Source organism: Mustelus asterias, chromosome 28 (assembly GCF_964213995.1).
Source record: "Mustelus asterias chromosome 28, sMusAst1.hap1.1, whole genome shotgun sequence".
Classification (NCBI taxonomy): Eukaryota; Metazoa; Chordata; class Chondrichthyes; order Carcharhiniformes; family Triakidae; genus Mustelus; species Mustelus asterias.
The window spans coordinates 10,315,587-10,343,518 of NC_135828.1; the positions used below are offsets into that span (position 1 = coordinate 10,315,587).

General features: G+C 47.1%; 1 protein-coding gene across 2 annotated transcripts; it reads left to right on the forward strand.

Annotated features, from left to right (window-relative positions):
• On the forward strand, window positions 1-27,908 carry nolc1 (nucleolar and coiled-body phosphoprotein 1). Of its 2 annotated transcripts, none has more exons than XM_078199383.1 (14): window positions 1-216; window positions 4,185-4,240; window positions 6,833-6,966; window positions 8,664-8,791; window positions 10,123-10,321; window positions 10,838-10,941; window positions 12,830-13,016; window positions 13,690-13,896; window positions 14,741-14,848; window positions 20,498-21,436; window positions 24,092-24,228; window positions 24,849-24,884; window positions 25,825-25,914; window positions 27,356-27,908. In XM_078199383.1, exons 1-14 carry the CDS (start codon window positions 67-69, stop codon window positions 27,512-27,514), a joined length of 2,634 nt encoding a protein of 877 aa, XP_078055509.1. In that variant the 5' UTR covers window positions 1-66; the 3' UTR covers window positions 27,515-27,908. The 2 variants fall into 2 exon arrangements, with proteins under 2 accessions (XP_078055509.1, XP_078055510.1); XM_078199384.1 differs by having other exon boundaries at window positions 51-216; window positions 25,854-25,914.
• Window positions 27,909-27,932: the final 24 nt, after the last annotated feature.

The following is a 27,932-nucleotide window of genomic DNA, read 5'->3' on the forward strand; positions in this document are numbered from 1 at the left end:
ATTCCCGGACGACCTTCCGGTTATGTGCGGCGGCCCACTTCCGGCGGGGGGCCCCCGCGCAGGCGCATGAGGGCGGCGGGGACAGACCCCCGTTATCGTGCAGAGAACATGGAGGCGCGTGTGGTGCCCAGCGACCTGTACCCGCAGATTTACGGCTTCTTGCTGCAGAACAAGTTCGACAAGGCCGCCAAGGAGTTCCTCAAGCAGTCCAACGTGGTGAGTGAGCGAGCCTTCCCCCCCGATTTAAAAACCCAAACGTTTGCTCTGACTTAGCCGGCTCCACACGTGCGGCCTCCTCCGGCCGGCTCTCTTTCTCTCCCACCTCAGCCAGCAACCCGGCGGGAAGGGGCATGCGCAAGAGCGAATGGAACGTTGCCCGGGAGCACGCGGCGCAGGAATGGAACACGCGCCACCCCAACGTTCCAAACCCCGTGGCGCGAGCTCCCGGGCCACGTTTCATTCGTCCCGGGGAACGTTCCATTCCGTCCCTCCCCCCACAGCACACCTGGGGTTATACTTAACCTCGAGCAGCTTAGGCAATGGCACAGTGGGTCACCTCACTGGGTTAGCAGCATGGGTTCGATTCCCAACAGGGTATTTAAATTTGGCTGTTAAAATTTGGATTTTTAAAAAGCTTCTTTTAAAAAAAAATTAATTTGTGGGTCATGGGCATCATTGGCTGGCCAGCATTTACGGTAAGAAGTCTCACAACACCAGCTTAAAGTCCCAATTAATTTATTTGGGGTAGCACAAGCCGCAAGCTTTTGGAGCAACTGCCCCTTCATCCAACGCCGGCATCTCCACATCACCGCATTTATTGCCCCATTCCTAGCTGCGCCCTTGTTCATTGCTGGAGTCACATGTAGGCCAGACGGGGTAAGGACGGCAGATTTCCTTCCCTAAAGGGCATTAGTGAACCAGATGGGTTTTTCCGACAATGGTTTCTTAATTCCAGATTTTCCTTTTATTGAATTCTAATTCCACCATCTGCCGTGGCGGGATTGGAACCCAGAACATCAGCTGAGTTTCTGGATTAATAGTTTTAACGATAATACCACTAAGCCTTTGCCAATTTTGTTACTGTCACATGTATTGGCGTACAGGGAAAAGCATTGTTTCTTGCGCGCTATATAGACAAAGCATACTGTTCATTGAGTATGATGTGGCGATGCCGGTGTTGGACTGGGGTGGGCACAGTAAGAAGTCTCTCAATGCCAGGTTAAAGTTTATTTGGAGTCAGGAGGTTTCGGAGCACTTCCGCTTCATGTGAGTGATGAAGAAGCAGCGTTCCAAAAGCTCGTGATTCCAAATAAACCTGTTGGACTTTAACCTGGTGTTGTGAGACTTCTTACTGTTCATAGAGTACATAGGGGGGAAGGAAAGGAGAGTGTGCAGAATGTAGTGTTAGTCACAGCTAGGGTGTAGAGAAAGATCAGCTTAATGCGTGATAGGTCCATTCAATAAGTTGGAATATAAAAATATAATTAATTAAAATTTGGAATGTGAGAATGTTTAACTGCAAAGATAGCCAAGCCCCATCTGGTTCACTTTTGTCCCTTCGAGAAGGAAGTTTGCTGTTCTTAGAATCCCTATGTTGCAGAAGAGGCCATTCAGCCCATCGATCTGCTCCCAGTGAATCGCACCCAAGCCCTCTTCCCCTGCCCTATTCTTGTAACCCCACACATTTACCATGACTAATCCCATCTAAGCTACACATTTTGGAACACTAAGGGGTAATTTAACATGGCCAATGCACCTAACCTAGGCATCTTTGGACTGTGGGAGAAAACTGGAGCACCCGAAGGAAACCCACACAGACACGGGGAGAATGTGCAAATTCCACACGGACAGTGATCCAAGGCTGGAATCGAACCTGGGTTCCTGGCGCTGTGAGGCCTGGATTTGGGCTACATGTGGCCACATGGTAATGTGGTTGACTCTTAATCGCCGCCTGAAATGGCTGAACAAGCCACTCAGTTCAAGGGATGGGCAACAGGTGCTGGTCGGGATTGCCCATGTCCCATGAAAGAACAAGGAGGTGGGGTGGAGTCTTGGCTCAATTAAATGGTTCATGACTAACAAGTGCACATATAAAGGTGTATGGTATTACTCATGTGATAAAGCTATATTATATATGACACATTTAAGTTTTGGGCAAGAGAGGATTTTTTTTGCACAGAAACTGGGACTGACTTGGATCTTGCTGCCTATAAAGGTAGTGGAACTAAAGAAAATCAATTTTGAAAGGATACTGGTTGAGCTCATGAGAAAAATCAATTTGGAGGGCTAGAGTGAGAGAATGGGACTGAGTGGATTGCGCTCCATGTGTAATAATTAGCCCATCTCTACACCAAGGCAGTAAGGTTCAGCAGAATAAAATTGTTTACTGCACCCATGCCCTTTGTTCTGAGTGCAGAGGGGCCACCGCACAAAGCAAGGAAAGGTGGGCAACCTAGGAGTTTGGGGTATTGACATGTAGTCAAAAGCGAGAGGTGATTAGGGCAATGGTAATCAAGGCAACAATTGAGGCACCATTGGTGCAAAAAATCTGGTTTAACTTCAACATTGGCGGAGCAAATATTCAAATCTCTAGTAACTCCTGCAACCATCTCAATTTATCAAGCCCCCCTAGTTTACCCTTAACGAGAATAGTTGAGACCATTGGATCATAGAATCCCTACAGTGCAGCAGGAGGCCATTCGGCCCATCAAACCTGCACCGACAGCAATCCCACCCAGGCCCTGTGCCCGTTATCCTACATATTTACCCTGCTAATCCCCCTGACACTAAGGGGCAATTTAGCATGGCCAGTCCACCTACACATCTTTGTAGTGTGGGAGGAAACCCGAGCACCTGGGGGGGGGTGGGGGAACCCACAGAGTTGCAGGAAGATCTGTTTTGCGTGCTTCAGATCATTTACTGTTTGGTTTTGATTTCTGTCATACCTTCAAATGTTTACTTTTGGACCGTATTGTTCTGCCTTTTTCTTAAAACTCTTACTGACTGACACGGGGCAAGTTATGGAGACGGGAAGCAATCAGTCTGAGTTGAAGCTACCATGTGCAGTGATTGTAAAGGGCTGGAAGTAAGTGGTAGTGCTGATATTAACTGTAAGTTTGTTATTGGGGGGAAATATAGAAAGGAAGGAGGCCATTTGGCCTATCATTCCTGTGCCAGCCAACAGGGAACCATCCAGTCTAATCCCAACTTTCCAGATTTTGGTCTGTAGGTGACAGCACCTCAAGTGCATATCCAATTACTTTTTCAATATGAGGGTTTCTGCATCTATCACCCATTCAGGCAGTTGGTTCCAGATCCCAACCACCCTCTATTTCTGAATCTTTTCTAAACCTAACCAAGGCCTACAGGGCCTTCCCAGTTGCTCTATCTTGATCCCTTCTCATTTTGTACATTTTTTGGGTGGCACAGTGGTTAGCACTGCTGCCTCACAGCACTAGGTTCGATTCCGGCTTTGGGTGACTGTCTGTGTGGAGTTTGCACATTCTGCCCCGTGTCTGCGTGGGTTTCCTCCGGGTGCTCTGGTTTTCTCCCACGGTCCAAAGTTGTGCCGGTTAGATGGATTGGCCATGCTAAATTCCTCCTTAGTGTCCCAAGATCTGAGGGTAGGAGGGTTAGCCATGGTAAATTGTCTCTTTAGTGTGTTGAGGTGTGTAGGTTAGGGGGATTAGCAGGGTGAATACGTGGGGTTATGGGGTTGGAGCCTTGGTGGGGTGTTCTGTCGCAGAGTTGGTGCAAACTCAATGGGCCAAATGGCCGCCTCCTGCACTGTATGGATTCTATGATTCCAAAATGGTCTCTCTTCAGCCTCCTCTGTTCCAAAGAAAACCCTAGTCTATCTAGTTTTTCCTCTTATTAAAAGTTCTGCAGTCCAGGCAGCATAAGTGCAAATCTCCTCTGTACCCTCGGGCACCTGTGGTATTGATCTGAGAATTACTGCACACCAGTTTTTCTCAGGATTGAGCCTTTTTAAACAATGAAATACTGGCAATATTGACCACTTAAATCTAACACACACATTACCTTATGTACACTGGAGTTTCTAGGAAGCAGTCGTAAATGTTGTATGACCAGTTCTACAATCAGATGAATATTTTGTCATTTCTCTGTAAATTTTAACGTTGAAATTTGTTAATTTATGTCTTTATTTCTCTTTGTCTTTGTAGAAAGTTCCCGATCTAAAGTCGCCATCTCTTGTGGAGATCTTTGACTTCTGGGTGAAGTAAGTGCTCAATTTATGGTGTTCAGTTTGTTTTTGGGTTCGAAATCTATTCTAGGACTTGAGCACTTAATCTCGGTTGAGGCTGCAGTGTGGGAATGCTGCATTGTTGGAGGAATCGTAGAATCCCTACAGTGCTGAAGGAGGCCATTCGACCCATCAAGACTGCACTGACAACAATCCCACCCAGGCTCTATCCCCCATAACCTCACATATTTGCCCTGCTAATCCCTCGGACCTACGCATCCTGGGACACTCGGGCAATTTAGCATGGCCAATCCACCTAACCTGCACGTGTTTGGACTGTGGGAAGAAACCGGAGCACCTGGAGGAAACCCACGCAGGGAGAGCGTGCAAACTCTGCACAGACAGTGACCCAAGCTGGGAATCAAATCCAGGTCCCTGTGCTAATCATTGTGCCACTATGCTTTGGGTGAGCTGCTAAGCTCGAGTTCCCATTGCTACAATCAGCTGCAGGGACGGCGCAGTGGTTAGCACTGCTGCCTCACTGCGCCAGGGACCCAGGTTTGATTCCCGGCTTGGGTGACTGTGCGGAGTTTGCACGTTCTCCCCACGTCTGTGTGGGTTTTCTCCGGATGATCCGGTTTCCTCCCACAGTCCAAAGATGTGCGGGTTAGGTCGATTGGCCATGTTAAATTAGCCCATAGTATCAGGGGGACCAGCTGGTGTAAATACATGGGGATAGGGCCTGGGTGGGATTGTGGTCGGTGCAAACTCGATGGGCTGAATGGCCTCTTTCTGTACTGTCGGGATTCTATGGATGGATTCTAAGCAGTCTTTCCTCTTAGCAAGCGTGTATAAAATGCAGCCATTTTCAAAATGGTAGGCAGAATTGCCTTCACAGGTCAGTGCATAATCACAGTAATTCATTGTGACTTGGATATTGCAGTCAGCGACAAAGCGATGGCACTCACTGCTGACCACAAACAAAACTGATCGAGCAATCTCTGGCGTGAATTTCACCACCCCCCGGTATTATTTTAATTCCAGTGTCAGCTCAAGGGGACCTCTGGCACCTGATATCAGTGATGTCATCAAGCAGGGGAGGCAACCAATCACAATGAAGAATTCTCACAGACTGCAAGTTAGGTTGTAAAAACCGCCAACTGTCCTTTGCAAACGGCAAAATAAAGATTGGGGTATACATAGGGCAGAAGCTGAAAAATCATAAACCTTATTTTTAAATGCTTTAAAGAAGCTAGAAATTTTTCTATTGTAATAGATGTGCATGACATTCCACAAATAGAACACTTCATTTTTAAGGGCGGGTTAGGTTGTGAAGAGGTAATGATGAACTTAGTACCTGTTACAAAACACAGTTTCATAGGAACATAGAAACCCTACAGTACAGAAAGAGGCCATTCGGCCCATCGAGTCTGCACCGACCACAAACCCACCCAGGCCCGACCCCCATATCCCTACATATTTACCCCCTAATCCCTCTAACCTACGCATCATCCTTCAAGGCATACCAGACTCGTGGGAATTTGAAGCAAGAATGATGGCATAGTTGTGGTCGTTTGGATCAGTTCACAGGATTTCAGAAGGTTCGTCAATTCTATGGAGGGGTGGGAAATCACTGGCAGTAACTGTAGAAATCCAGCAGTTGCTGTGTAAGTGTGTTTGCCTGAAGCTGCCATCAGTTTCGTGGGGGTGCTGTAACGGTGCCGAATGTTGACAATTTTGCTTTCGTTACAACTGCACAATCACAGCCCACATGGGAAATGGGATAAGATGATATAATCTTCCACTATTCATGGGCCTGAGACTTTTGCTTAATGGTCTGGAAATGACGCAAAAGAAATTGCTTTACAACCTGATATTGAAAGCAATCTTTAATGCAACAGTTAACTTGCTATTTCTGTAGCATTTTGATGACCTAGAAGATGGTGTTTTATGTTGCATCTACTGCTGGGCCCAGGTTTCCACCTTTTGAACAGAGAAAAATATTTAAAATCTTCTGTAGTATGGAAATATACCATCCTTGAAAATTAATTGAAATGTGAGTTGCATTGCACTCGCAACTAAACGGTAAATCTTGTCAGGGTAGATCATAGGGTGGCACAGTGGTTAGCACTGCTACCTAAAAGCACCAGGGACCCGGGTTCAATTCCAGCCTCGGGTCACTGTCTCTGTGGGGTTTGCAAGTTCTTCCCGTGTCCGGTTTCCTCCCACAGTCCAAAGATGTGCGGGTTAGGTTTATTGGCCATGCTAAATTGACCCTAGTGTCAAGGGATTAACGGTAAATATGTGGGGTTACGGGAATAAGGTCTGGGTGGGATTGTGGTCGGTGTAGACTCGATGGGCAGAATAGCCTCCTTTGCCCTGTAGGGATTCTATGATCTGAGGGCATTTTTCTCAACTGGAAGGTCGTTCAATGGAAGCACTATTGGAGAGTTGGGCACTGATGTCTGGATCTCTAATTTATAGGGCTCCTGATTTTCAGTTGGGTCATAATGTTTAGACAATTTTGGGGGAGTTTTGAGCTCCTCAATATCCACCCTGAACTGTCAGCAGTGGAACAGTTTGGTCTTCAGCACATTGGATTGTTAACCTTTCTTTTAATTACGATAGATCATCTGACGTAGCAAAGAAAAGGAAGTCTACCCTCAATGGCCCTCCTGCAAAAAGGGCAAAGAAAGATGAAACCTCCAGTAGCTCTGAGAGCTCAGACAGTTCGGATGAAGAAAGCACGACTAAGAACCCAGGTATATCCAAATGTGCCAAACTTCACCAGAAAAGCAGTGTTGCAGGTTCAAGAACAAAACAAATTTATAGCTAACTACTTTGTGGCCTACTGTTGGGTGTGATTTCACAATGGGACAGCACTTGTTGAACAAGCCTGAGTGTGCTAGACCCCAGTTAACCAGTTTAAGATTCTTTTACGTTTGCTGGAAGCAACATAGACAGGAGCCCGTTCTCTGCTAACAACAGGAATATGTTCAAGCCTTTTTGAATTACCCAGGAGTTTGGGAATGCTGTCGTTCCTCGTTGCTTTCTCCATGGCCTCGGCCAATCAAAGTTGACTTGCCACCCTTTTTCTCCTGTGGTATATGTTGTAGTGATCATTAGACAGTTGCCATTCTCTTCTTTGTCCTGATGAGTGCAAGATGAGAATCTTCAACAAAATGTCTCTCTTCATCAATATTCACAGTTAACCTATTGCTAGTACACTTTTCAGTAGTGTTTCTTAGATATAATGAACGGGGTGCCAAAGCTCTTTTTGCTTTCTTGTACTTTTTATGCAGCCAGTTCCAAACTCTCTCTCTCCCCCCCCCCCCCCCCCCCCCATCCCTTCTGCTTTCTGGGTAAGATCAGTTATCTGTAACCTGGGGATTTCCTGATCTCAGTGCTGCACTGGAGAGTACAATTACAGACTGAACCAATGTTTTAATCTGCAACTGGACAGAAAGGCATGACAACAGAGGCCAAAGGTGTGATTTAGGTTGGCACTCCAGTACAGCACATTAATGGATGTTGCTGTTTTTTGAATGAGGCACTGTGTGGTTGTTCGAGCCCCTTTTGAATGTGCTTTTGTATTAATAGAAGAGCTGTTGGTTATCCCTGCTGTCCTGGCCAACATTCTTCTTAGCAGCTGACTGTTCGTGTAGCTGCTTCCAGGGTAGGGCTGGTGAATAGTACGTGCATGCGAAACGGCTGCCTTTAGGTCCATTGTACAAATCTCTGTTTCTTTACCATAAGATAGTCTGTAAGTATATGTCTACTAGGCTGTCAAATACTTCACGAGTACATGATCGGGCAAATTAGAGGATATGTAATAGGTTGCTCAATCCATATCCTGGGAACTGAAATATTTTGCACTGAGTTAACTGATGTCTGGAGCAATGGTAATAGTGCTGTAATCTATCCCTGTGGCCGTAGGGTAGGAATGGGGAATCATAAGAACTAGCGGCAGGAGTAGGCCATTTGGCCCCTCGAGCCTGCTCCGCCATTCAACAAGATCATGGCTGATCTTTTGGTGAACTCAGCTCCACTCACCATAACCCTTAATTCCTTTACTGTTCAAAAATCTATCTATCCTTGCCTTAAAAATTACCAGGGCTTTTTGTTTGGTTATAAGAGCGGGCGTAACTGTGTTGTACACCATAGCTCCTGCCAACAGTATGTGTAGGTAATCACTTGTGAATAAATGGGACCCCACCTGAGTGGGGGGAGGGGGGTTGCTCATTGATTGTCCAAGACCTACACAAGATGCTGAAATTGAGATTTTCCCCTCGAGTGGTAGTTGCAACAGTAAAATACAAATTACTTTCTAGCAAAACGTTCAACGAATTGCATTTGTATAGCACCATATATCACAAAAGTGCTTTATGGCCAATTAGATACTTTTTGCATTGCCACCCTGTTTGGCTGACGGTTTTAATATTGCTCTTTGCTCTTCTAGTGAAAAAGCTGCCCACACCCGCAGTCACCAAACCTGCAGCTAAAAAGGCTGCTCCGAAGAAGGAGAGTAGCAGCAGTGAAGAATCAAGTTCTTCAGATTCCGAGGAAGAGAAGAAACCAGCACAGAAAGTAATTAGAGCATGCTCCTTTATGGGGCAGGTGACAGGTCCTTTGGTCAAAGTTGACTGGCTGATGAGCCGTGCAGTAGACGTCATGGTTTCTCGTGTCTGGTAGTGCCACTGGTGAAATATGTCTTCAAACCATAACCTCCATGTCTCTGGAGTAAGCAGTTAGCAAAAATAGATCTTGCGTATCAATTGTGCTTTTCTCTTTGCTTAATTTCCTTCTTTCTGCAACTGGTCATGCGATCATCTTGTCGAAGGACAAATGTGTGGGTGCTGGTCATCCTTTGTGATGTCTTTCCAAAGTGTTGAGTGTTCGTGTGCTCCAGTCCTATCCTCGCCGAGTGTCCAAAATAAATTCAACACAGATCACCAGATACTTTTGTTCTTGGATAGCAGTGACGCCGGCAAGGGGCGGCACAGCGGTTAGCACTGCTGCCTCACAGCGCCAGGGACCCGGGTTCAATTCCCGGCTTGGGCCACTGTCTGTGCGGAGTCTGCACGTTCTCCCCGTGTCTGCCTGGGTTTCCTCCGGGTGCTCCGGTTTCCTCCCACAGTCCAAAGATGTACTGGTTAGGTGGATTGGCCATGCTGAATTCTCCCTCAGTGTACCCCGAGCAGGCGTCAGAGTGTGGCAACTAGGGGATTTTCACAGTAACTTCATTGCGATGTTAATGTAAGCCTACTTGGAACACTAAATAAAGTTTAGGGGGGGGGGCATATAGTATCAGCTTAAATAGTCCATGATTTGACAAAAATAGATTATTACTGTGAACAGCTCGGAAGCTATGTTGATAGGGAGATGAGGTAAGGTGAGGGAGGCATGTGTAGAGTATAAACACCCAGCATAGACCAGTTGGGCTGAACAGCTTGTTTCTGTGCTGTAAATTCTATGTAGCTGTTAGATCATAGAGTCTTGTTAGAACGGGGGTTTATTTTGTCATTTATTCCCTATTCTTGGTAGGGGAAGGGGGGAATCAAACATCCTGACTCATAAGATGATTCATTTTTTAACCAGAACCTTGGGACGGCGATAGTTCCCTATTACTTTCTCCATGGCAGCACCACAGCCAATCAAAGTTGACTTGCCAACCAATCAGCAACCTTTTCTCCTCTGGTAGAAGTCGTAGTGATCATTAGAAATTTGGCATTCTTGTCTTTGTCCTGATGAGTGCAAATTGAAAATCTTTGCCAAAAAATGTCTCTCTTTTCATCAATATTCTTAAGTTAACCTATCGCACTTTTCAGCAGTGTTCATTAGGTACCCTGTGAACATCTCGTAACTTTTCAGTGCAGGGGATTATTTCACTGTTACCTCTTGTTCACTCACTCCGTCAGAAGGCCACCCCTGCCAAGCGTCCAGCTCCTGTTACTAAAGCACCTGCAGTCGTCGAGCCAGCTGCCAGAAAGAAAGATGAGAGTTCCAGCAGTGAAGATTCGGACAGCTCAGAGGATTCAAAACCGGCTGTAAAAACCCCTGTGAAAACAGCTGTAAAAACCCCTGTGAAACCAGCTATAAAAACCCCTGTGAAATCAGGTAGAAGCAACATGATTGTTAATTGCCAGGCTGGGATAAGGCAGTTGGAATCTAATCGGGTTAGGTTAATTGGACAGCACGGTGGCACAGTGGTTAGCACTGCTGCCTCACAGCGCCAGGGACACGGGTTCAATTCCAGCCTCGGGTCACTCCTCTGTGTGGAGTTTGCGCGTTCTCCCCGTGTCTGTGTGGGTTTCCTCCCGCACTCCAAAGATGTGCAGGTTACAGTGATTGGCCATGCTAAATTGCCCCCAGTGTCAGGGGATTAACAGGGTAAATATGTGGGGTTACAGGGATAGAGTCCAGGTGGGATTGTGGTCGATGCAGACTCGATGGGCCGAATGGCCTCCTTCTGCACTGTAGGGATTCTATGTTACTATCCCTGTATGTTAATGCATGTTGAGTAACTAGCGTAATTCACCTTTAGATACCCAAAACTTGCATTGTAATAAATTACATTTTTCTTTTACAAGCGGCAATTTTATTGCACTTTCTGAATCATTCCCTGTCTTCTAGTTTCAGCTTTAAAAACTACCAACCAGGCAGCCGAGGAGAGTAGCGAGGATGATTCCAGTGATGACTCTTCTGACTCTGACTCTGCGAAGAAACCTCCTGCACAAGTACATCATTTTATATTGGTCATAATGATCTGTGATACTGATTACTGTCAGAGTGCCATATATAATGTTTACACTTCAATCAAGAGATCTGATTGCCAGTATTGTTAGTAGTTGCTGTGGGTCCACTCTCACATCTTTATTATGCCCTCTTCCCTGTCTTTATTCACTCCATTCCCTCTTCCCCCACCCACGTTACGTAGACTTAAAGGGTGATTACAGACAGATGGAAAGCGACTCAACTTATACTCACAGAAATCAGTTACTGTATCGCTAAAGTTTTGTATAGTGTACACATCTTAAATATTTTTAAATTCTTGGGATTTAAATGGCACCACGTTTATTGCCCGTGGCTAGTTACTCTGAGAAGGTCGGAGAACAACAAAGGAGGAAGCAGTGTGGCCCATACTGTCCACACCAGCTCTTTGAAAGAGCTCTCCACTCAGTCCCAATCCTTTGAAACTCACCAAGGCTTCTTCAAAGCAATGCAAACCCCTGACCTCTACCACTTTGAAGGACGAGGGCAGCAGTCACATGAGAACACCATCAGCTGCAAGCTTCTCTCCAAGCCCCACACGCCAATCTGACTTGGAAATATATTGACTATTCAGTGGCATAGTGGTTAGCACTGCTGCCTTACAGTGCTAGGGACTTGGGTTCAATTCCAGCCTTGGGTGACTGTCGATGTAGAGTTAGCACATTCTCCCCGTGTCTGCATGGGTTTCCTCCAGGTGCTCTGGTTTCCTCCCACAGTCCAAAGATGTTCAGGTTAGGTTGATTGACCGTCTTAATTTTTCCCTTATTCACAATGTCTAGGTGAGGGGGATTAGCAGGATAAATGCATAGGGTTACGGTGATGTGGCGAGGGATGAACCTGGGTAAGATGCTCTGTCGGAGAGTTGGTGCAGACTTGATGGGCCAAATGGCCCCTTATGCACTGTAGGGGTTCTGTGTTCCTTCACAGTCGCTGGGTCGCAGGTCCTGGACCTCCCTCCGTAACAGCACTCTGCGTGTACCTATACCGCATGGACTGCAGTGGTTCAAGAGGGCAGCTCACCACCCCCTTCTCCAGGGCAATTAGGGATGGGCAGTATGAATGCTGGCCTATCCAACAATGCCCATGTCACTTGAAAGAATGAAGAAAAATATCCTTTCAAAAGTTACCATTTTCTCTTTGACACTAATCTTTTCAGGCTGTGCATTCCAGAGCACGTGTTGCTGCGTCTTTTTTTTAAAAAACAACTGAGACGTAAGCAATGATTTGTAAAGGTTTATCATAACTTGATTTGATTTATTATTGTCACATGTTTTAGTATACAGTGAAAAGTATTGTTTATTTTGTGCTACACAGACATTCATAGAGAAGGAAAGGAGAGAGTGCAGAATGTAGTGTTACAGTCATAGCTAGGGTGTAGAGAAAGATCAACTTAATGTGAGGTAGGTCCATTCAAAAATCTGACAGCAGCCCGGAAGAAGCTATTCTTGAGTCGGTTGGTACGTGACCTCAGACTTTTGTATCTTTTTTCCGATGGAAGAGAGAATGTCCGGGATGTGTGGTGTCCTTAATTATGCTGGCTGCTTTGTCGAGGCAGCGGGAAATGTAGTAACTTCGCTAAAGATGAGAGTTAACACAGTGGTGTTAACTGTGGCATTCCAGGAATTGGTGCTGATGAAGGAACAGTGATTGAACGCCCAGGTCAGGGTGTCGTGCTTCGAAGTGGCGACCCTCCTGTGACTTTGCTGCCCTCGTTCACCTCGGTGTGGTGGCAAAGCTTTGGGATGGAGCTGGGTCATTGCACTGGCTCCAAGGGCAACGCCTCAGGAGAGGTTGTGTTGCAAAACATTTCTTTCCTAATTGCAGCCACTCGTTTTTCTCCTCCGTCCCGTGTAGAAAGTGGTGCCCAAGGCGGCGGCGGCTGCGCCTGCCAAGCCAGTGCCGGCTGCAGGAAAAGTGAAGAATGCGAAACCGGCGACTCCCACTAAAGCAGCAGCCAGTGCGAAGAAGAGCTCAAGCAGTGAAGAGGAATCTGACAGCTCAGATGATGAGGCACCGGCTGTAAAAGCAAAAGCAAAGTCAGGTGAGCAGGAGCACTCCAGTACACAGGTGAAAGTAGGCTGTCCCCTTTATAATTACTGCGTTTGTTAATGACAGGGTTGCATCTGGAATTGGCGTGGGTGTCAATAACATGAGAAACAGACGTTCCGGTATTCCACTGAAGGGTTTGTCTTTAAAATGTGCAAATATCAGATTAAAGCACGGTGGCACAGCGGTTAGCACTGCTGCCTCACAGCGCCAGGGACCCTGGTTCGATTCCGGCCTTGTGTCACCATCTGTGCGGAGTTTGCACGTTCTCCCCATGTCTACGTGAGTTTCCTCCCACAGTTTGAAAGACGTACTGGTTAGGTGCATTGTCCATGCTAAATTGCCCCTCAGTGTAACCTGGACAGGCACCGGAGTGTGGCAACTAGGGGATTTTCACAGTAATTTCATTGGGGTGTTAATGTAAACCTACTTGTGACACTAATAAATCTTAAAGTGAGTTGTAATTTACGATGTAGAGGAGTGATCTGTGCATGGAAATTGGTTAAGGGCGAGCTGTGGCTCAGTGATTGAAGAGCCTGCCAGAACTTGCTGAAGAATAGACACTTGGATAGATGACAGGGGTTGTCCAGCAAGAATTTGGCATCTTTCAGAGAGGGAGAAAACGCGTGCAAAAACGCTGACCGGTATCTCGATCTCCTCCCTCATAGGTGCTTACAATGCAGTACCACCTCCCTCGCTGAATAAGAAAGCAGCTGCGGGCAAGAAGACGCCAGCAGCAAGCGCAATCAAAAAGACGCCCGCGGCGGCGGCTGCAAGCAAGAAGACACCAGTGACACCGGCTAAGGAGGAAAGCAGTGACTCATCGGACGACAGTTCGGGCAGCAGTACTGATGCAGCACCCATGAAGCCAGCCAGTAAGTGTTGTATAGATTGTTTCGAGCTGTAAGCAAGCGTTGTCTTAATTTTGAAGATTATTGTCCAGCCTGTTTACTTAAAAAAAAAATGTTCCTCTGTCTAATCCTTCCCCTGTAACAGTTGGAGTGAAGTTTTTGATCAGCTTAATCCCTTTCTGGTTGCAGTTAAAAGCTGGTGGTCAGGGAATGAGGAATTCGTTCTGAATTTGAACGGCCTTGACATGGCTGCATTTATTGTCCGTTCTTCTCAGTTTAAGAAGTTAAAGTTTATTTATTAGTGTCACAAGTAGGCTTACATTAACACTGCAATGAAGTTACTGTGAAAATCCCCTCGTCGCCACAGTCCGACGCCTGTTCGGGCACACTGAGGGAGAATTTAGCACGGCCAATGCACCTAACCTGCACATCTTTCGGACTGTGGGAGGAAACTGGAGCACCCGGAGGAAAGCCACGCAGACACGGGGAGAATGTGCAAACTCCACACAAACGGTCACCCAAGCAGGGAATTGAACCTGGGTCCCTGACGCTGTGAGGCAGCAGTGCTAACCACTGTGCCACCATGCCGCCTGTTGGTGAGCTGCCTTGAGTAATAATTTTTTGCAATTGTTAGGTTCCTTTAGAGGATATTGATTCAGCCGTGTAGCATGGACTGGAGTTAAATGTAGACCTACCAATTATTCCCTTTCATCGTCCCTTTTCCTGATGCCATTCTCTGAGTTAATGGAGTTATCAAATGTAGCATGCCATGCTACGGTCACTGCTCAACATGCTTAAGATGGAGATCGAGTTTTGAGCACCTTGCTTGGTCTCTGACTGTCCATTGATTTTTGTTTTTCATTTACAGCAAAAATTACACCGGCAAAACCTGCTCCTGCGCCACCCAAAAAAGCAGCAGCTGCTGCTCAGAAAACCGCAGCCAAGAAAGCCGATTCCAGTTCTGAAAGTGATTCCGGTAAGAAAATGCCATTGCATCAGTCAGAGAAACTAGCTGGCATTCTGGTGCTGCTGTCAAAATGAAGTGAGAAGTCTGATCTCCCAGGAGAGGAGATGGGAGCTCTTTTCATTTGCACCCTGCAGATTTGTCATTTAGCTAAATGCTGCTGCTGCTGCTGTCACTGGAACCGAATTGATGATGTCCCTAAATGTTAGAGTTTGTGTAATATAATACTTCAATCACAAGGAAGAAGTGAGATGGCAGTTGGGGCTGTTTCTCCATCGAGTCCTGGAGCCTGCGTGATACATTGAAGATGCAGTAAAATGGAGAGGTGGGAGTATAGTGGTAATGTCACTGGACTGGTCACCCAGAGGCCCAGGCTAATCCAACCGCAGCAACTGCTGGCATTTCATTCAGTTAATAAATCTGAAATTAACTCATCTAATGGTGAGTGTAAAAACCATTGTCTATTGTCATAAGAAGCTGGTTTACTAATCAACCTTACCCGGTCTGGCCTACACATGACTCCAGATTGACGGCAAGATGGTTGACTCTTAACTGCCCTCTGGCTAGCCATTCAGTTGTATCAAACCGCTATGAGGTCTAAAGAAAGGAATGAAAATGGACAGACCTAGCCACCAGCATTCACCTCGGCACCGGTAATGGCAATGGCACCCCTAAACTGAACCTTGCAAATTCCTTCTTACTCAAATCTGAGGACCTGCGCCAAAATTGGGCGATCCACAGACTAGTTGAGCAACAGCCAGCCATAGTTAAACTCAGGAATGCATACCTAATAGACAATGTTCCAGACACCGCCATCACCAACCCTGGGTATATTCTGGCCCACTGGTACAACAGACCCACCAGAGGTGGCGGGTGGCACAGAACAAAGAACAATACAGCACAGGAACAGGCCCTTCGGCCCTCCAAGCCCGTGCTGCTCCCTGGTCCAAACTAGACCATTCTTTTGTATCCCTCCGTTCATATGGCTATCTCGATAAGTCTTAAACGTTCCCAGTGTGTCCGCCTCCACCACCTTGCCTGGCAGCGCATTCCAGGCCCCCACCACCCTCTGTGTAAAATATGTCCTTCTGATATCTGTGTTAAACCTCTCCCCCCTTCACCTTGAACCTATGACCCCTCGTGAACGTCACTACCGACCTGGGGAAAAGCTTCCCACCGTTCACCCTATCTATGCAGTTCATAATTTTATACACCTCTATTAAGTCTCCCCTCATCCTCCGTCTTTCCAGGGAGAACAACCCCAGTTTACCCAATCTCTCCTCCTAACTAAGCCCCTCCATACCAGGCAATATCCTGGTGAACATCCTCTGTACTCTCTCCAAAGCCTCCACGTCTTTCTGGTAGTGTGGCGACCAGAACTGGACGCAGTATTCCAAATGCGGCCGAACCAACGTTCTATACATCTGCAACATCAGACCCCAACTTTTATACTCTATGCCCAGTCCTATAAAGGCAAGCATGCCATATGCCTTCTTCACCACCACCTCCAGAGCGAGCTTAGAAGGGCTAAAAGGGGACATGAGAAGACTTTGGCGGAGAGGGTTAAAGAGAATCCTAAGGCGTTCTATAGGTATGTCAAGAACAGAAGGTTGGTTAGGGCAAGTTTAGGGCCAGTTATAGATGGCAGAGGGAAGTTATGTGTGGAACCGGAGGAGATTGGTGAAGCATTGAACCAATATTTCTCTTCGGTGTTCACGCAAGGGGACATGAATATAGCTGAGGAGGACACTGGGTTGCAGGGGAGTAGAATAGACAGTATTACAGTTGATAAGGAGGATGTGCAGGATATTCTGGAGGGTCTGAAAATAGATAAATCCCCTGGTCCGGATGGGATTTATCCAAGGATTCTCTGGGAGGCAAGAGAAGTGATTGCAGAGCCTCTGGCTCTGATCTTCAGGTCGTCGTTGGCCTCTGGTATAGTACCAGAAGATTGGAGGTTAGCGAATGTTGTCCCATTGTTTAAGAAGGGGAACAGAGACTTCCCCGGGAATTATAGACCGGTGAGTCTCACTTCTGTTGTCGGCAAGATGTTGGAAAAAATTATAAGGGATAGGATTTATAGTTATTTGGAGAGTAATGAATTGATAGGTGATAGTCAGCATGGTTTTGTGGCAGGTAGGTCGTGCCTTACTAACCTTATTGAGTTTTTTGAGAAAGTGACCAAGGAGGTGGATGGGGGCAAGGCAGTGGACGTGGTATATATGGATTTTAGTAAGGCGTTTGATAAGGTTCACCATGGTAGGCTTCTGCAGAAAATGCAGATGTATGGGATTGGGGGTGATCTAGGAAATTGGATCAGGAATTGGCTAGCGGATAGGAAACAGAGGGTGGTGGTTGATAGTAAATATTCATCATGGAGTGCGGTTACAAGTGGTGTACCTCAGGGATCTGTTTTGGGGCCACTGCTGTTTGTAATATTTATTAATGATCTGGATGAGGGTATAGTTGGGTGGATTAGCAAATTTGCTGATGACACCAAAGTCGGTGGTGTGGTAGACAGTGAGGAAGGGTGTCGTAGTTTGCAGGAAGACTTAGACAGGTTGCAAAGTTGGGCCGAGAGGTGGCGGATGGAGTTTAATGCGGAGAAGTGTGAGGTAATTCACTTTGGTAGGAATAACAGATGTGTTGAGTATAGGGCTAACGGGAGGACTTTGAATAGTGTGGAGGAGCAGAGGGATCTAGGTGTATGTGTGCATAGATCCCTGAAAGTTGGGAATCAAGTAGATAAGGTTGTTAAGAAGGCATATGGTGTCTTGGCGTTTATTGGTAGGGGGATTGAATTTAGGAGTCGTAGCGTTATGTTGCAACTGTACACAACTCTGGTGCGGCCGCACTTGGAGTACTGTGTGCAGTTCTGGTCCCCACATTACAGGAAGGATGTGGAGGCTTTGGAGAGGGTGCAGAGGAGGTTTACCAGGATGTTGCCTGGTATGGAGGGGAGATCCTATGAGGAGAGGCTGAGGGATTTGGGATTGTTTTCGCTGGAAAGGCGGCGGCTAAGAGGGGATCTTATTGAAACATATAAGATGATTAGAGGTTTAGATAGGGTGGATAGTGATAGCCTTTTTCCTCTGATGGAGAAATCCAGCACGAGGGGGCATGGCTTTAAATTGAGGGGGGGTAGTTATAGAACCGATGTCAGGGGTAGGTTCTTTACCCAGAGGGTGGTGAGGGATTGGAATGCCCTGCCAGCATCAGTAGTAAATGCGCCTAGTTTGGGGGCGTTTAAGAGATCCGTAGATAGGTTCATGGACGAAAAGAAATTGGTTTAGGTTGGAGGGTCACAGTTTTTTTTTTTAACTGGTCGGTGCAACATCGTGGGCCGAAGGGCCTGTTCTGCGCTGTAATGTTCTATGTTCTATGTTCCACCTGTGACGTCACCTTCAAGGATCTGTGGACTTGCACACCCAGGTCCCTCTGCATATCTACACCCTTTATGGTTCTGCCATTTATCGTATAGCTCCTCCCTACATTATTTCTACCAAAATGCATCACTTCGCATTTATCAGTATTGAACTCCATCTGCCATTTCTTTGCCCAAATTTCCAGCCTATCTATATCCTTCTGTAGCCTCTGACAATGCTCCTCACTATCTGCAAGTCCTGCCAATTTTGTGTCGTCCGCAAACTTACTGATCACCCCAGTTACACCTTCTTCCAGATTGTTTATATAAATCACAAACAGCAAAGGTCCCAATACAGAGCCCTGCGGAACACCACTAGTCACAGGCCTCCAGCCGGAGAAAGACCCTTCCACTGCCACCCTCTGTCTTCTGTGACCAAGCCAGTTCTCCACCCATCTAGCCACCTACCCCTTTATCCCATGAGATCCAACCTTTTTCACCAGCCTACCATGAGGAACTTTGTCAAACGCTTTACTAAAGTCCATATAGACGACATCCACGGCCCTTCCCTCGTCCACCATTCTAGTCACTTCTTCAAAAAACTCCACCAGGTTAGTGAGGCATGACCTCCCTCTCACAAAACCATGCTGACTATCGTTAATGAGTTTATTCCTTTCTAAATGCGCATACATCCTATCTCTAAGAATCTTCTCCAACAACTTCCCCACCACGGACGTCAAGCTCACCGCCCTATAATTACCCAGGTTATCCTTCCTAAATAACGGGACCACATTAGCTATCCTCCAATCCTCTGGGACCTCACCTGTGTCCAGTGATGAGACAAAGATTTGCGGGAGGGCATGCCAGGAGCATACCTAAAGTTGAATGGTCAGCCTGGTGAAGCTACATCACAGGATTGCTTACACGCCAAACAATGGAAGCGGTACGCAGTAGAGGATGGCACGGTGGTTAGCACTGCCGCCTCACAGCGCCGAGGACCTGGGTTCAATTCCAGCCTTGGGTCACTGTCTGTATGGAGTTTGCACGTTCTCCCCGTGTCTGCGTGGGTTTCCTCCAGGTGCTCTGGTTTCCTCCCACAGTCCAGAAATGTGCGGGTTAGGTGGATTGGCCGTGCTAAATTGCTCCTTAGTGTCAGGGGAATGAACAGGGTAAATACATGGGGTTACTGTATACAGAATATACTGTGTACACAGAATATACACAGGAATGGGATGGGGCCTGGTTGGGATTGTTGTCAGCGCAGGCTTGATGGCCTGATTGGCCTCCTTCTGCACTGTAGGGTTTCTACGAAGAGATTCCACGACCAGCGTGCGGGCAGTTTCATTCAATATAGAGTCATAGAATCCTACAGTGCAGAAGGAAGCCATTTGGTCCATTGAGTCTGCACTGACCACAATCCCACCCAGGCCCTATCCCCATAACCCCATGTATTTACCCTAGCTAGTCCCTCTGACACTAAGGGGCAATTTAGCATTTCCAATCCATCTAGCCCACACATCTTTGGAGTGTGGGAGGAAACCGGAGCACCTGGAGGAAGCCGACGCAGACACGGGGAGAACGTGCAAACTCCACACAGTCACCCAAGCCAGTAATCGAACCCGGGTCCCTGGCGCTGAGAGGCAACTGTGGTAACCACTGTGCCGTCCCTTTAAATTGTTCTGTGTGGCTGCACATATGTGACGATTAAAATAAGTCACGTGTCTTAGTCTTCACAGGGACCGGCCGGTTACAGTGCAAGGGGTGATGAGAAGAGTTATTTTTTAATCTCTTGCTGTGGATTCCAGAGAAAACCCATCCAATAACTAGGGGAACCAATTATGTGTGTCCCGGCGTAGTCTGTTCCACAGAGCCTGGTTTCCCCAACGTCTGAGCGCATTCACCCCAATATGCGTATTGTGCTAACTCTGTTTCCAGGCTGTCGCAACCAATAATATATAGTCAAAGTAACCCAGACAATATTCGCCCAATGCCACTTCATGGACAGAACCATTCTTATTTTTGTTTCTAAAGGAACATTGTAGCTGACAGACTGGGCTCAGAGGTAGCATTGTCTTTGAGTCAGCAAGTTGTGACTCCTAGAAACCAGAGTTACATGGTGTAGTGTGTCAGTTCTGTCTTTGAGTGGTGAGTCTTGGTTTCTCGTTTGTTGCTGTTTAGGGGGTTTTGCTACATGAGAAATGGTGGCGTGTGTGTGTTTACCAGCAGATCAGCTTATTGTAATTCCTTGTTACTTAGTGAATTTTATGGATTAATAGCTGTGTCTGTAACCTTCACAGATTCTGAAAGTTCTGATGAAGAACTTAAAGCAAAGGTTACGGCAAAATTGGCGCCGAAACCTGCCGCCAAGTCCACACCGAAACCTGCCGCCAAGTCCACACCGAAACCTGCCGCCAAGTCCACACCGAAACCTGCCGCCAAGTCCACACCGAAACCTGCCGCCAAGTCCACACCGAAACCTGCTGCAAAGTCCACACCCAAGGCAGCCGAGAAGCCTGCAGCGAAAGCAGTCACAAAAACTCCGGCTCAAGCAGAGAGCAGTTCCGAAAGTGACAGCTCCAGTGATTCTGACGAACAGACTGCGGCTACTCCAGCCATCAGTCCAGCTGCTAAATCAGCCGCTGTGCCCGTGAAGCCAGGGAAGCAAAATACTCCAGCGGCCAAGGTGGCTGCTGCTGACCAGAGCAGCAGCTCCGATTCCGATGACTCCAGCAGTGAGGAGGAGGCGAAACCTGCTGCGGCCAAGGTACAGCCTCCCGCCAAAGGAAAGTCACCCGCGGTGGCTGCGAAAGCGAAACCGCCGGCAGCTACGGTGAAAGCGAAATCCCCCGCGGTGACCAGTAAAGGAAAGTCGCCGGCGGTAACCAATAAAAATGAAACCGAAAGTTCGGACGAATCTTCCAGCGACGAAGAGCCCCAGCCGAAAACCCCGGTCGGCCAGCGCAAGAAAGCTGCCGCAGCCCCGACTCCACGTTCAGCAAACTCCGCGGTCAAGAAAGCTGCCGCTTCGACTCCACGTTTAGCAAACTCCGCGGCCAAGAAAGCCGAAAGCAGCAGCAGCAGCTCGGAAAGTTCGGAGGACGAGGAGGAGAATTCCAAAGGAAAGCCAAACGATGTGAAAACACCAACGCTGCCTCCTGCCAAGAAGGCAGCAGAGAGCAGCTCTGAAGATAGCTCCTCTGAAGAGGATGAGAAAAGCAATGCCAAGTCTGTAAATGGTGAGTTTTGCTCGTCACTTTTTAACCCATTGAGAAGCTTGGGTGAAGTCGGGGTGAGTGGAGGGGAGGTCGACAGTTGAATGAAACCAAAGTTGGGCTCAGATGGCTTCCCATCTGAAGCTCTTGGGGCAGCACAGTGGTTAGCACTGCTGGCTCACAGCGTCAAGGACCCGGGTTCGATTCCCGGCTCCGGTCACTGACTGTGTGGAGTTTGCACCTTCTCCCCAGTGTCTCTGTGGGTTTCCTCCGGGTGCTCCGGTTTCCTCCCACAGTCCGAAAGACGTGTTGGTTAGGTGGATTGACCGTGCTAAATTCTCCCTCAGTGTACCCGAACAGGTGCCGGAGTGTGGCCACTCATTGCAGTGTTAATGAAAACCTACTTGTGACACTAATAAATAAACTTTATTGATTTGATGGCATCAAGTTAAAGCAAAACGCTTGTAGCATTTTAACAGGCCAGTCACACACGGGTGGGTTTGCGTGATTGCCTGAGATGCCCTTGTCTGATTTGCCCCATCGGTGTCTGTTTCACAACTTCTGAAAGACATCCAAACTCGCTGACCCTGAGCAGCAGCCAACACAAAACACGAAGGATAACTGGGTGAAACCATGGATGGTTATTTTTCCATTCCTGGTTTGGAGTAATTGTGTTTATTTCCATGTTCAGCATTCCCATGTTTTGTCCTCCCCCTCCACACTCAAATCAGTACCAAGTTTCTGTCTTCATATCTGGGCTTTGGCTGAGAGTCTGATTCAGCAGCTAAAGATGGTACTCTTTACTTGGGCCATTCGGCCCATCAGTTCTGCACCAACTTTGACAAAATATCTTACCCAGGCGCCCTCCCCCACCCTATCCTCGTAAACACACATTTACCATGGCTAATCCACCCAACCTACACATCTTTGGACTGTTGGAGGAAACCGGAGCACCTGAAGGAAACCCACTCAGACACGGGAAGAATGTGCAAACACCACCACGAGCCCAACTTTGATTTAGTTGACTTGTTTCTAACACACTCGCTGTTTATCCAGGGAGTGGAAGAGTCACTCAGGGTCCTTTCTGATCCTGATCATAGGGCAGCACAGTGGTTAGCACTGCTGCCTCACAGCTCCAGGAACCTGTGTTCGATTCCCGGCTTGGGTCACTGTCTGTGTGGAGTTTGCACGTTCTCCCCGTGTCTGCGTGGGTTTCCTCCGGGTGTTCCAGTTCCCTCCCACAGTCCAAAGATTATGCAGTTAGGTTGATTGGCCATGCTAAATTGCTCTTTAGTGTCAGGGGGACTGGCGGTGTAAATACGTTAAGATTGCGGGGATGGGGCCTGGGTGGGATGGCAAGCTCGATGGGCCAAATGGTCTCTTGCACTGTAGGGATTCTATGATATTCCACTGACTCCAGGGTGCTTTTGCGGTGGGTACATCTGGTTCTTACTGGCACTCGTCAGAACATGTCCTGTGGCCGATAGGAGGAAAATGTTAGGCTAGTGGAGCCCTCCAGATGTGTTTCAGATCTTGCTTCTGAAGAGCTCCCAATGTTGCACCAGTGCAGGGCATTTCACCTGCTTGCTGCTCTAGTGAACAACAGCATAAGACTCTTCGCAGGAGCGTCACCCTCGGGATAAATTATTGTCCCGCGATTTTAAACACAACGCTGAAAGGTATAGTCGCCGCAGTCCCAAATGACCAGAGGCTGCTCTCTCCTGTTGAGGGGGAGAGCTGACTGGTAGTGATCCAACCTGAAGATCACCACACCTCGGGCGAGGGGCAAGGTTGAGAAGGTGGGGCTTTTGTGAATAAACTCGGTCGGTATGGGAACTGAACCCACGCTTTTGGCGTCATTGTGCATCACAAACCAACCATCCAGCCTCCCTGTCCACTATTTAAACACTTAGAATCCCCTGCAGTGCTGAAAGAAGCCATTCGGCCCATCGAATCTACACTGACCACAATCCTACCCCAACCCTATTCCTGTAACCCCCTATATTTACCCTGCTAATCCCCCTGACATGAGGGTCAATGTAAGATGGCCAATCAACCTAACCCGCACATCTTTGGACTGTGGGAGGAAACCGGAGCACCCGGAGGAAACCCAAACAGACATAGGGAGAACGTGCAAACTCCACACAGACAGTGACCCAAGCTGGGAATTGAACCCGGGTCCCTGGCGCTGTGAGGCGGCAGTGCTAACCCACTGTGCCACCCGCTTCTAGTTTGATTTGTTTGTTTTAGTAATATCCTCGTATCAGTCGATATAACACGAGGATAGTTCTAATGTGTCTTCATCCATCCCATAGAAATCATAGAAACCCTACAGTACAGAAAGAGGCCATTCGGCCAATCGAGTGCACCGACCACAATCCCACCCAGGCCCTACCCCCATATCCCTATATATTTACCCACTAATCCCTCTAACCTACGCATCCCAGGACACTAAGGGCAATTTTTTAGCATGACCAATCAACCTAATCCGCACATCTTTGGACCATGACTATGCTTACTGAATAACAAATTGCTGGTTTTAACATGGGGCTCCACACAGTGCCCTTGAGTCAATTTAATCTGAGCCCGTTGTGAATTGCGAGCTGGGGGGGTCAGCGCCGGCCGCGTGCAGGTTTCACGAATGACTCTTACGATGCTTGTGATTGCTTGTTGCCTCAGGTACAGTAAATACCAAGAGGAAACGGGAAAGCTCCTCCTCATCCTCGTCTGAATCCGAGGACGGCAAAGGTGGTTCGACCCCAGCAAACCAGAAACTGCAAGCGAAAACTCCAAACACCTTTCCAAAAACTAAAAAGGTGAGGGCATGTTGGAAGAAATAATAGCATCTCTTTTCTTTTTTAAAAAAAAAGTGAGGTGGAGTTGCCGGCGTTGGACTGGGGTGGGGCACAGTAAGAAGCCCCTCAACACCAGGTTAAAGTCTGACAGGTTTATTTGGAATCATGAGCTTTCAGAGCTCCTTCATCACGCACCATTAACCCCCACCATTTGGCCTGGGCTTGCAAAGTCCTGGCTTGAGACAATTGACACCTCTTTAACATGTGATTATTCCCTCTCTCCACTTGCAACCGTCTGTACCTATAAAGACTTGTTTACCTGAAAAGACACTCATTCCAACAATCATTTTGTAATGGTGTCCTTGTCTATATATGCCATGTTTGTGAAACCTACCTCTCCACTCACCTGATGAAGGAGCAGCGCTCCGAAAGCTCGTGATTCTAAATAAACCTGTTGGACTTTAACCTGGTGTTGTGAGACTTCTTACTGTTCTTTAAAAGTGTAATTGTAGTTTTGCTGTGTCTTGAGATGTGTTTAATTATTTAGTATGGAGATTGTTGCTTGTGTGAAGATGGTTCAGTTCTCTTCCAAGATTTAAACTGTCGTGCTCCACGTGACTCTAATTTATTCTCTGTTTCAGCAAACTGTACAGTCCAAGCTGACACCTGGAATTAAGGTAGCATTTCGTGACCCATTAATGTTTATTTTGCTATTTTTCTGCCTCCTGATTCGGGCTGGACTATCATCCTGCGTGACCCTTGTTTAGAACATCATTTTACGTGGTTAAGCCCAGTTGTCAAAAGTGCCTGTTTTTACCTGGAGTTTCCCATAGCGGCCTGCCCCAGGTCACACATTGAGTGGTGCCTTCAAAGGCTCTTGCCAAGATTCACGAGCATGGTGCCTTGGCATCATCTCTGCCCAGATGCATCTCAAGCAGCACTATGAAGGGGAACTTCTTCTCCCCTTACCATCTACACTGCCCCCACCCTACCACCTCGATATCCCCCTGTCCCTGTCCCGGTCATTAGCGGTGTATATTTCAATCAGGTTTTGTGCTAATGAGTTTGTATAGAAACCTGTAATTGCTGAGTGCGAACACCAGACCATGATGATTTAATATTTTTGTTTGTGAATGTCCTTTTTTCAATTGAGTGATCAGAATATAGGCTGTTGATGCACTGCTACCATCATTTAGTTTAGAAGATTTGAACTTGGCCTGGTTAGTGTGAAGCAAGCCCATTGCTTTGGTATTAATCTCATTATCATCAGTGCATTGCTATGTATCTGCAAAGCACGCACACAAGGGGATATATGAGGGGAAATCTACATGGTGCTACTTTTTCCTTCGATTTGCCCCCTTAAGTGCAACATTGACCTCGCGATAATGTAAGTTGAAGTGTTCTCTTGAATCTGTGGATCTTGTCATTCGAGAAGCAACTGCAAACATTCAACAAGGCTACTGAGCATTGGCACCAGCTGCTCTTGCTGAGCTAAGCCTCTCTAGTTGTAGAGTTTGTAGTGGAAGGCGGAATCAGATCTTCATGGCTGCCCTTAGTGTAACACGTGTCATATGTGTTAATGTGCTTTGTTTCCTGTTTTTCTTCTTTTGTGTAAAGAGCCCTCATCCTAATACTCCTTTCCGTAGAATAAGAGAAGATGAAATTGAAATTGATCCACGCCTTTCGAATAATTCATTCAACGCAAAGGTAAGGCTGGATTCAGTCAAATATCTTCATGCTACTAATGAAGAATGTTGTATAGTTTAAAGCTAATACATTTTGGGAATGGCGCTTCTATCAACAAAGCAGTAATTACCTGACGCATGCTGTTTCCAGGTTGTGGGTTGGTGTATAGGATGACGATTACCTGAGAGGTGTAACTATTCTGTCAGGTAATCACTGATCATGTGTGTGAGAGAGAGCGTCGTATAAAATAGAATCTGACAGGGCAGAAGGAGGCCATTCGGCTCATCGGGTTTGCACCGATCACAATCCCAACCAGGCCCGATCCCCGTAACCCCACCCTTGCTAATCCCCCGACACTAATTTAGCGCGGCCAATCCACCTAAGCCTCTCATCTTTGGACTGTGGGAGGAAACCGGAGCACCCGGAGGAAACCCACGCAGACACTGGGGAGAACGTGCAAACTCTGCACAGACAGTCACCCAAGGCCAGGAATTGAACCCGGGTCCCTGACCCTGTGAAGCAGCAGTGCTAACCACTGAGCCACCCAAAGGGCCCATGAAGCGGTGTGCTGATAGAGAGGGGGGGGGGTGATAATTATCTGGGGCTCTTGCTGCTGGGGCTACCACCCAGTTCAATCTGCGTGGGAATGCAAGTATGTGGTTGTCCACTAAGGGAGAGTAACATCAGGCCTGGCCCAACTACACTCCACAATTACCTGATACTGGAGAATTTAGCAGAGTGGTAGTAGTTATACAGCATGACCCACAGAGGGTTGTACAGTAACTTGCCATTCTGTCCAGCCAGGTGCCATTAGAATGGTAGCCAAGCTCTTAAAGTTCTGTAATTATTATCTCCTACTTCTGCTAAATTGGTCACCCGTAGCGGTACCTGGACTGTGAATTTGTTTTGTTTTGAAAAATGATTTATGAGCTGGTCTGAATCCTGGTACCATGAAATCATAGAAACCCTACAGTACAGAAAGAGGCCATTCGGCCCATCGAGTCTGCACCGACCACAATCCCACCCAGGCCCTACCCCCATATCCCCACATATTTACTCACTACTCCCTCTAACCTACACATCTCAGGACACTAATTTAAGCATGGCCAATCAACCTAACCCGCACATCTATGGAATGTGGGAGGAAACCCACGCAGACACGAGGAGAATGTGCAAACTCCACACAGACAGTGACCTAAGCCGGGAATTGAACCCAGGTCCCTGGAGCTGTGAAGCGGCAGTGCTAACCACTGTGCCACCGTGCCGTGTATGAGCTACAGTTTAATTTGCTGCCTTAACAGCTCTTCTCGGTCTCTTTTAGCAACATTCTCTTAATTGACCACGTTGAATTTTCCGAAGGTTTTCAAGAGGTCAGTGGCTCGCGCGCTCTCTCTCCCCCCACCCCCTGCCCTCGCCCACTCACTGTGTGTTGTGCCCTAAGCATCGATAATCTGTGTTACAGAAAGGAGCGCTTGGAGACTGGGGAGAGAAAGCCGATCATGATTTAAAATTCACGAAAGGGAAATCCTTCAGACATGAGAAGACGAAGAAAAAGCGAGGGAACTATCGAGGCGGAGCCATTGACATGTCTGTGAATTCCTTCAAATTCGACAGTGAATGAGTGTAAACCATGCAGCAGTCTATTGTAAAATTATAGAATTTAAATCTTTATATATGGTTAAGACTTGGAGTGTATAGCTCCAGCATCTTTTTTTAAAATCCTTCATTAATCCTCTGAAAGTCTGATCACTCTTTCCAGGGGGACACTGCTTGTATTTAAAATGAAGAGGCTTTTTTTTTTGATGGAAATGTTTGTTTTAAGTACGGTGTTAACTTCATCTTGAACAGTGTACGTCAAAGCAAATGTAGCTTTTTAAAAAGAGAGCTGGCAGTACGATCCTTTCTCAATGTCGGCTTTGTAATGTTTGCTCTTCATTACACTTTGAGGAGCAAAAATTATGGACATTTTCTCTGTAGAGGTAACATTTAATAAACCATGTCTGAACTAAGTTTTTTTTTTAAAAAAAATCTTCCGCCTT

Coding starts and splice junctions, on each gene's coding strand:
- nolc1 (XM_078199383.1), top strand. CDS start 67: ATGAGGGCGGCGGGGACAGACCCCCGTTATCGTGCAGAGAACATGGAG. Junction 217..4,184: donor TCCTCAAGCAGTCCAACGTG/GTGAGTGAGCGA, acceptor TTGTCTTTGTAG/AAAGTTCCCGATCTAAAGTC. Junction 13,897..14,740: donor AGCACCCATGAAGCCAGCCA/GTAAGTGTTGTA, acceptor TTTCATTTACAG/CAAAAATTACACCGGCAAAA.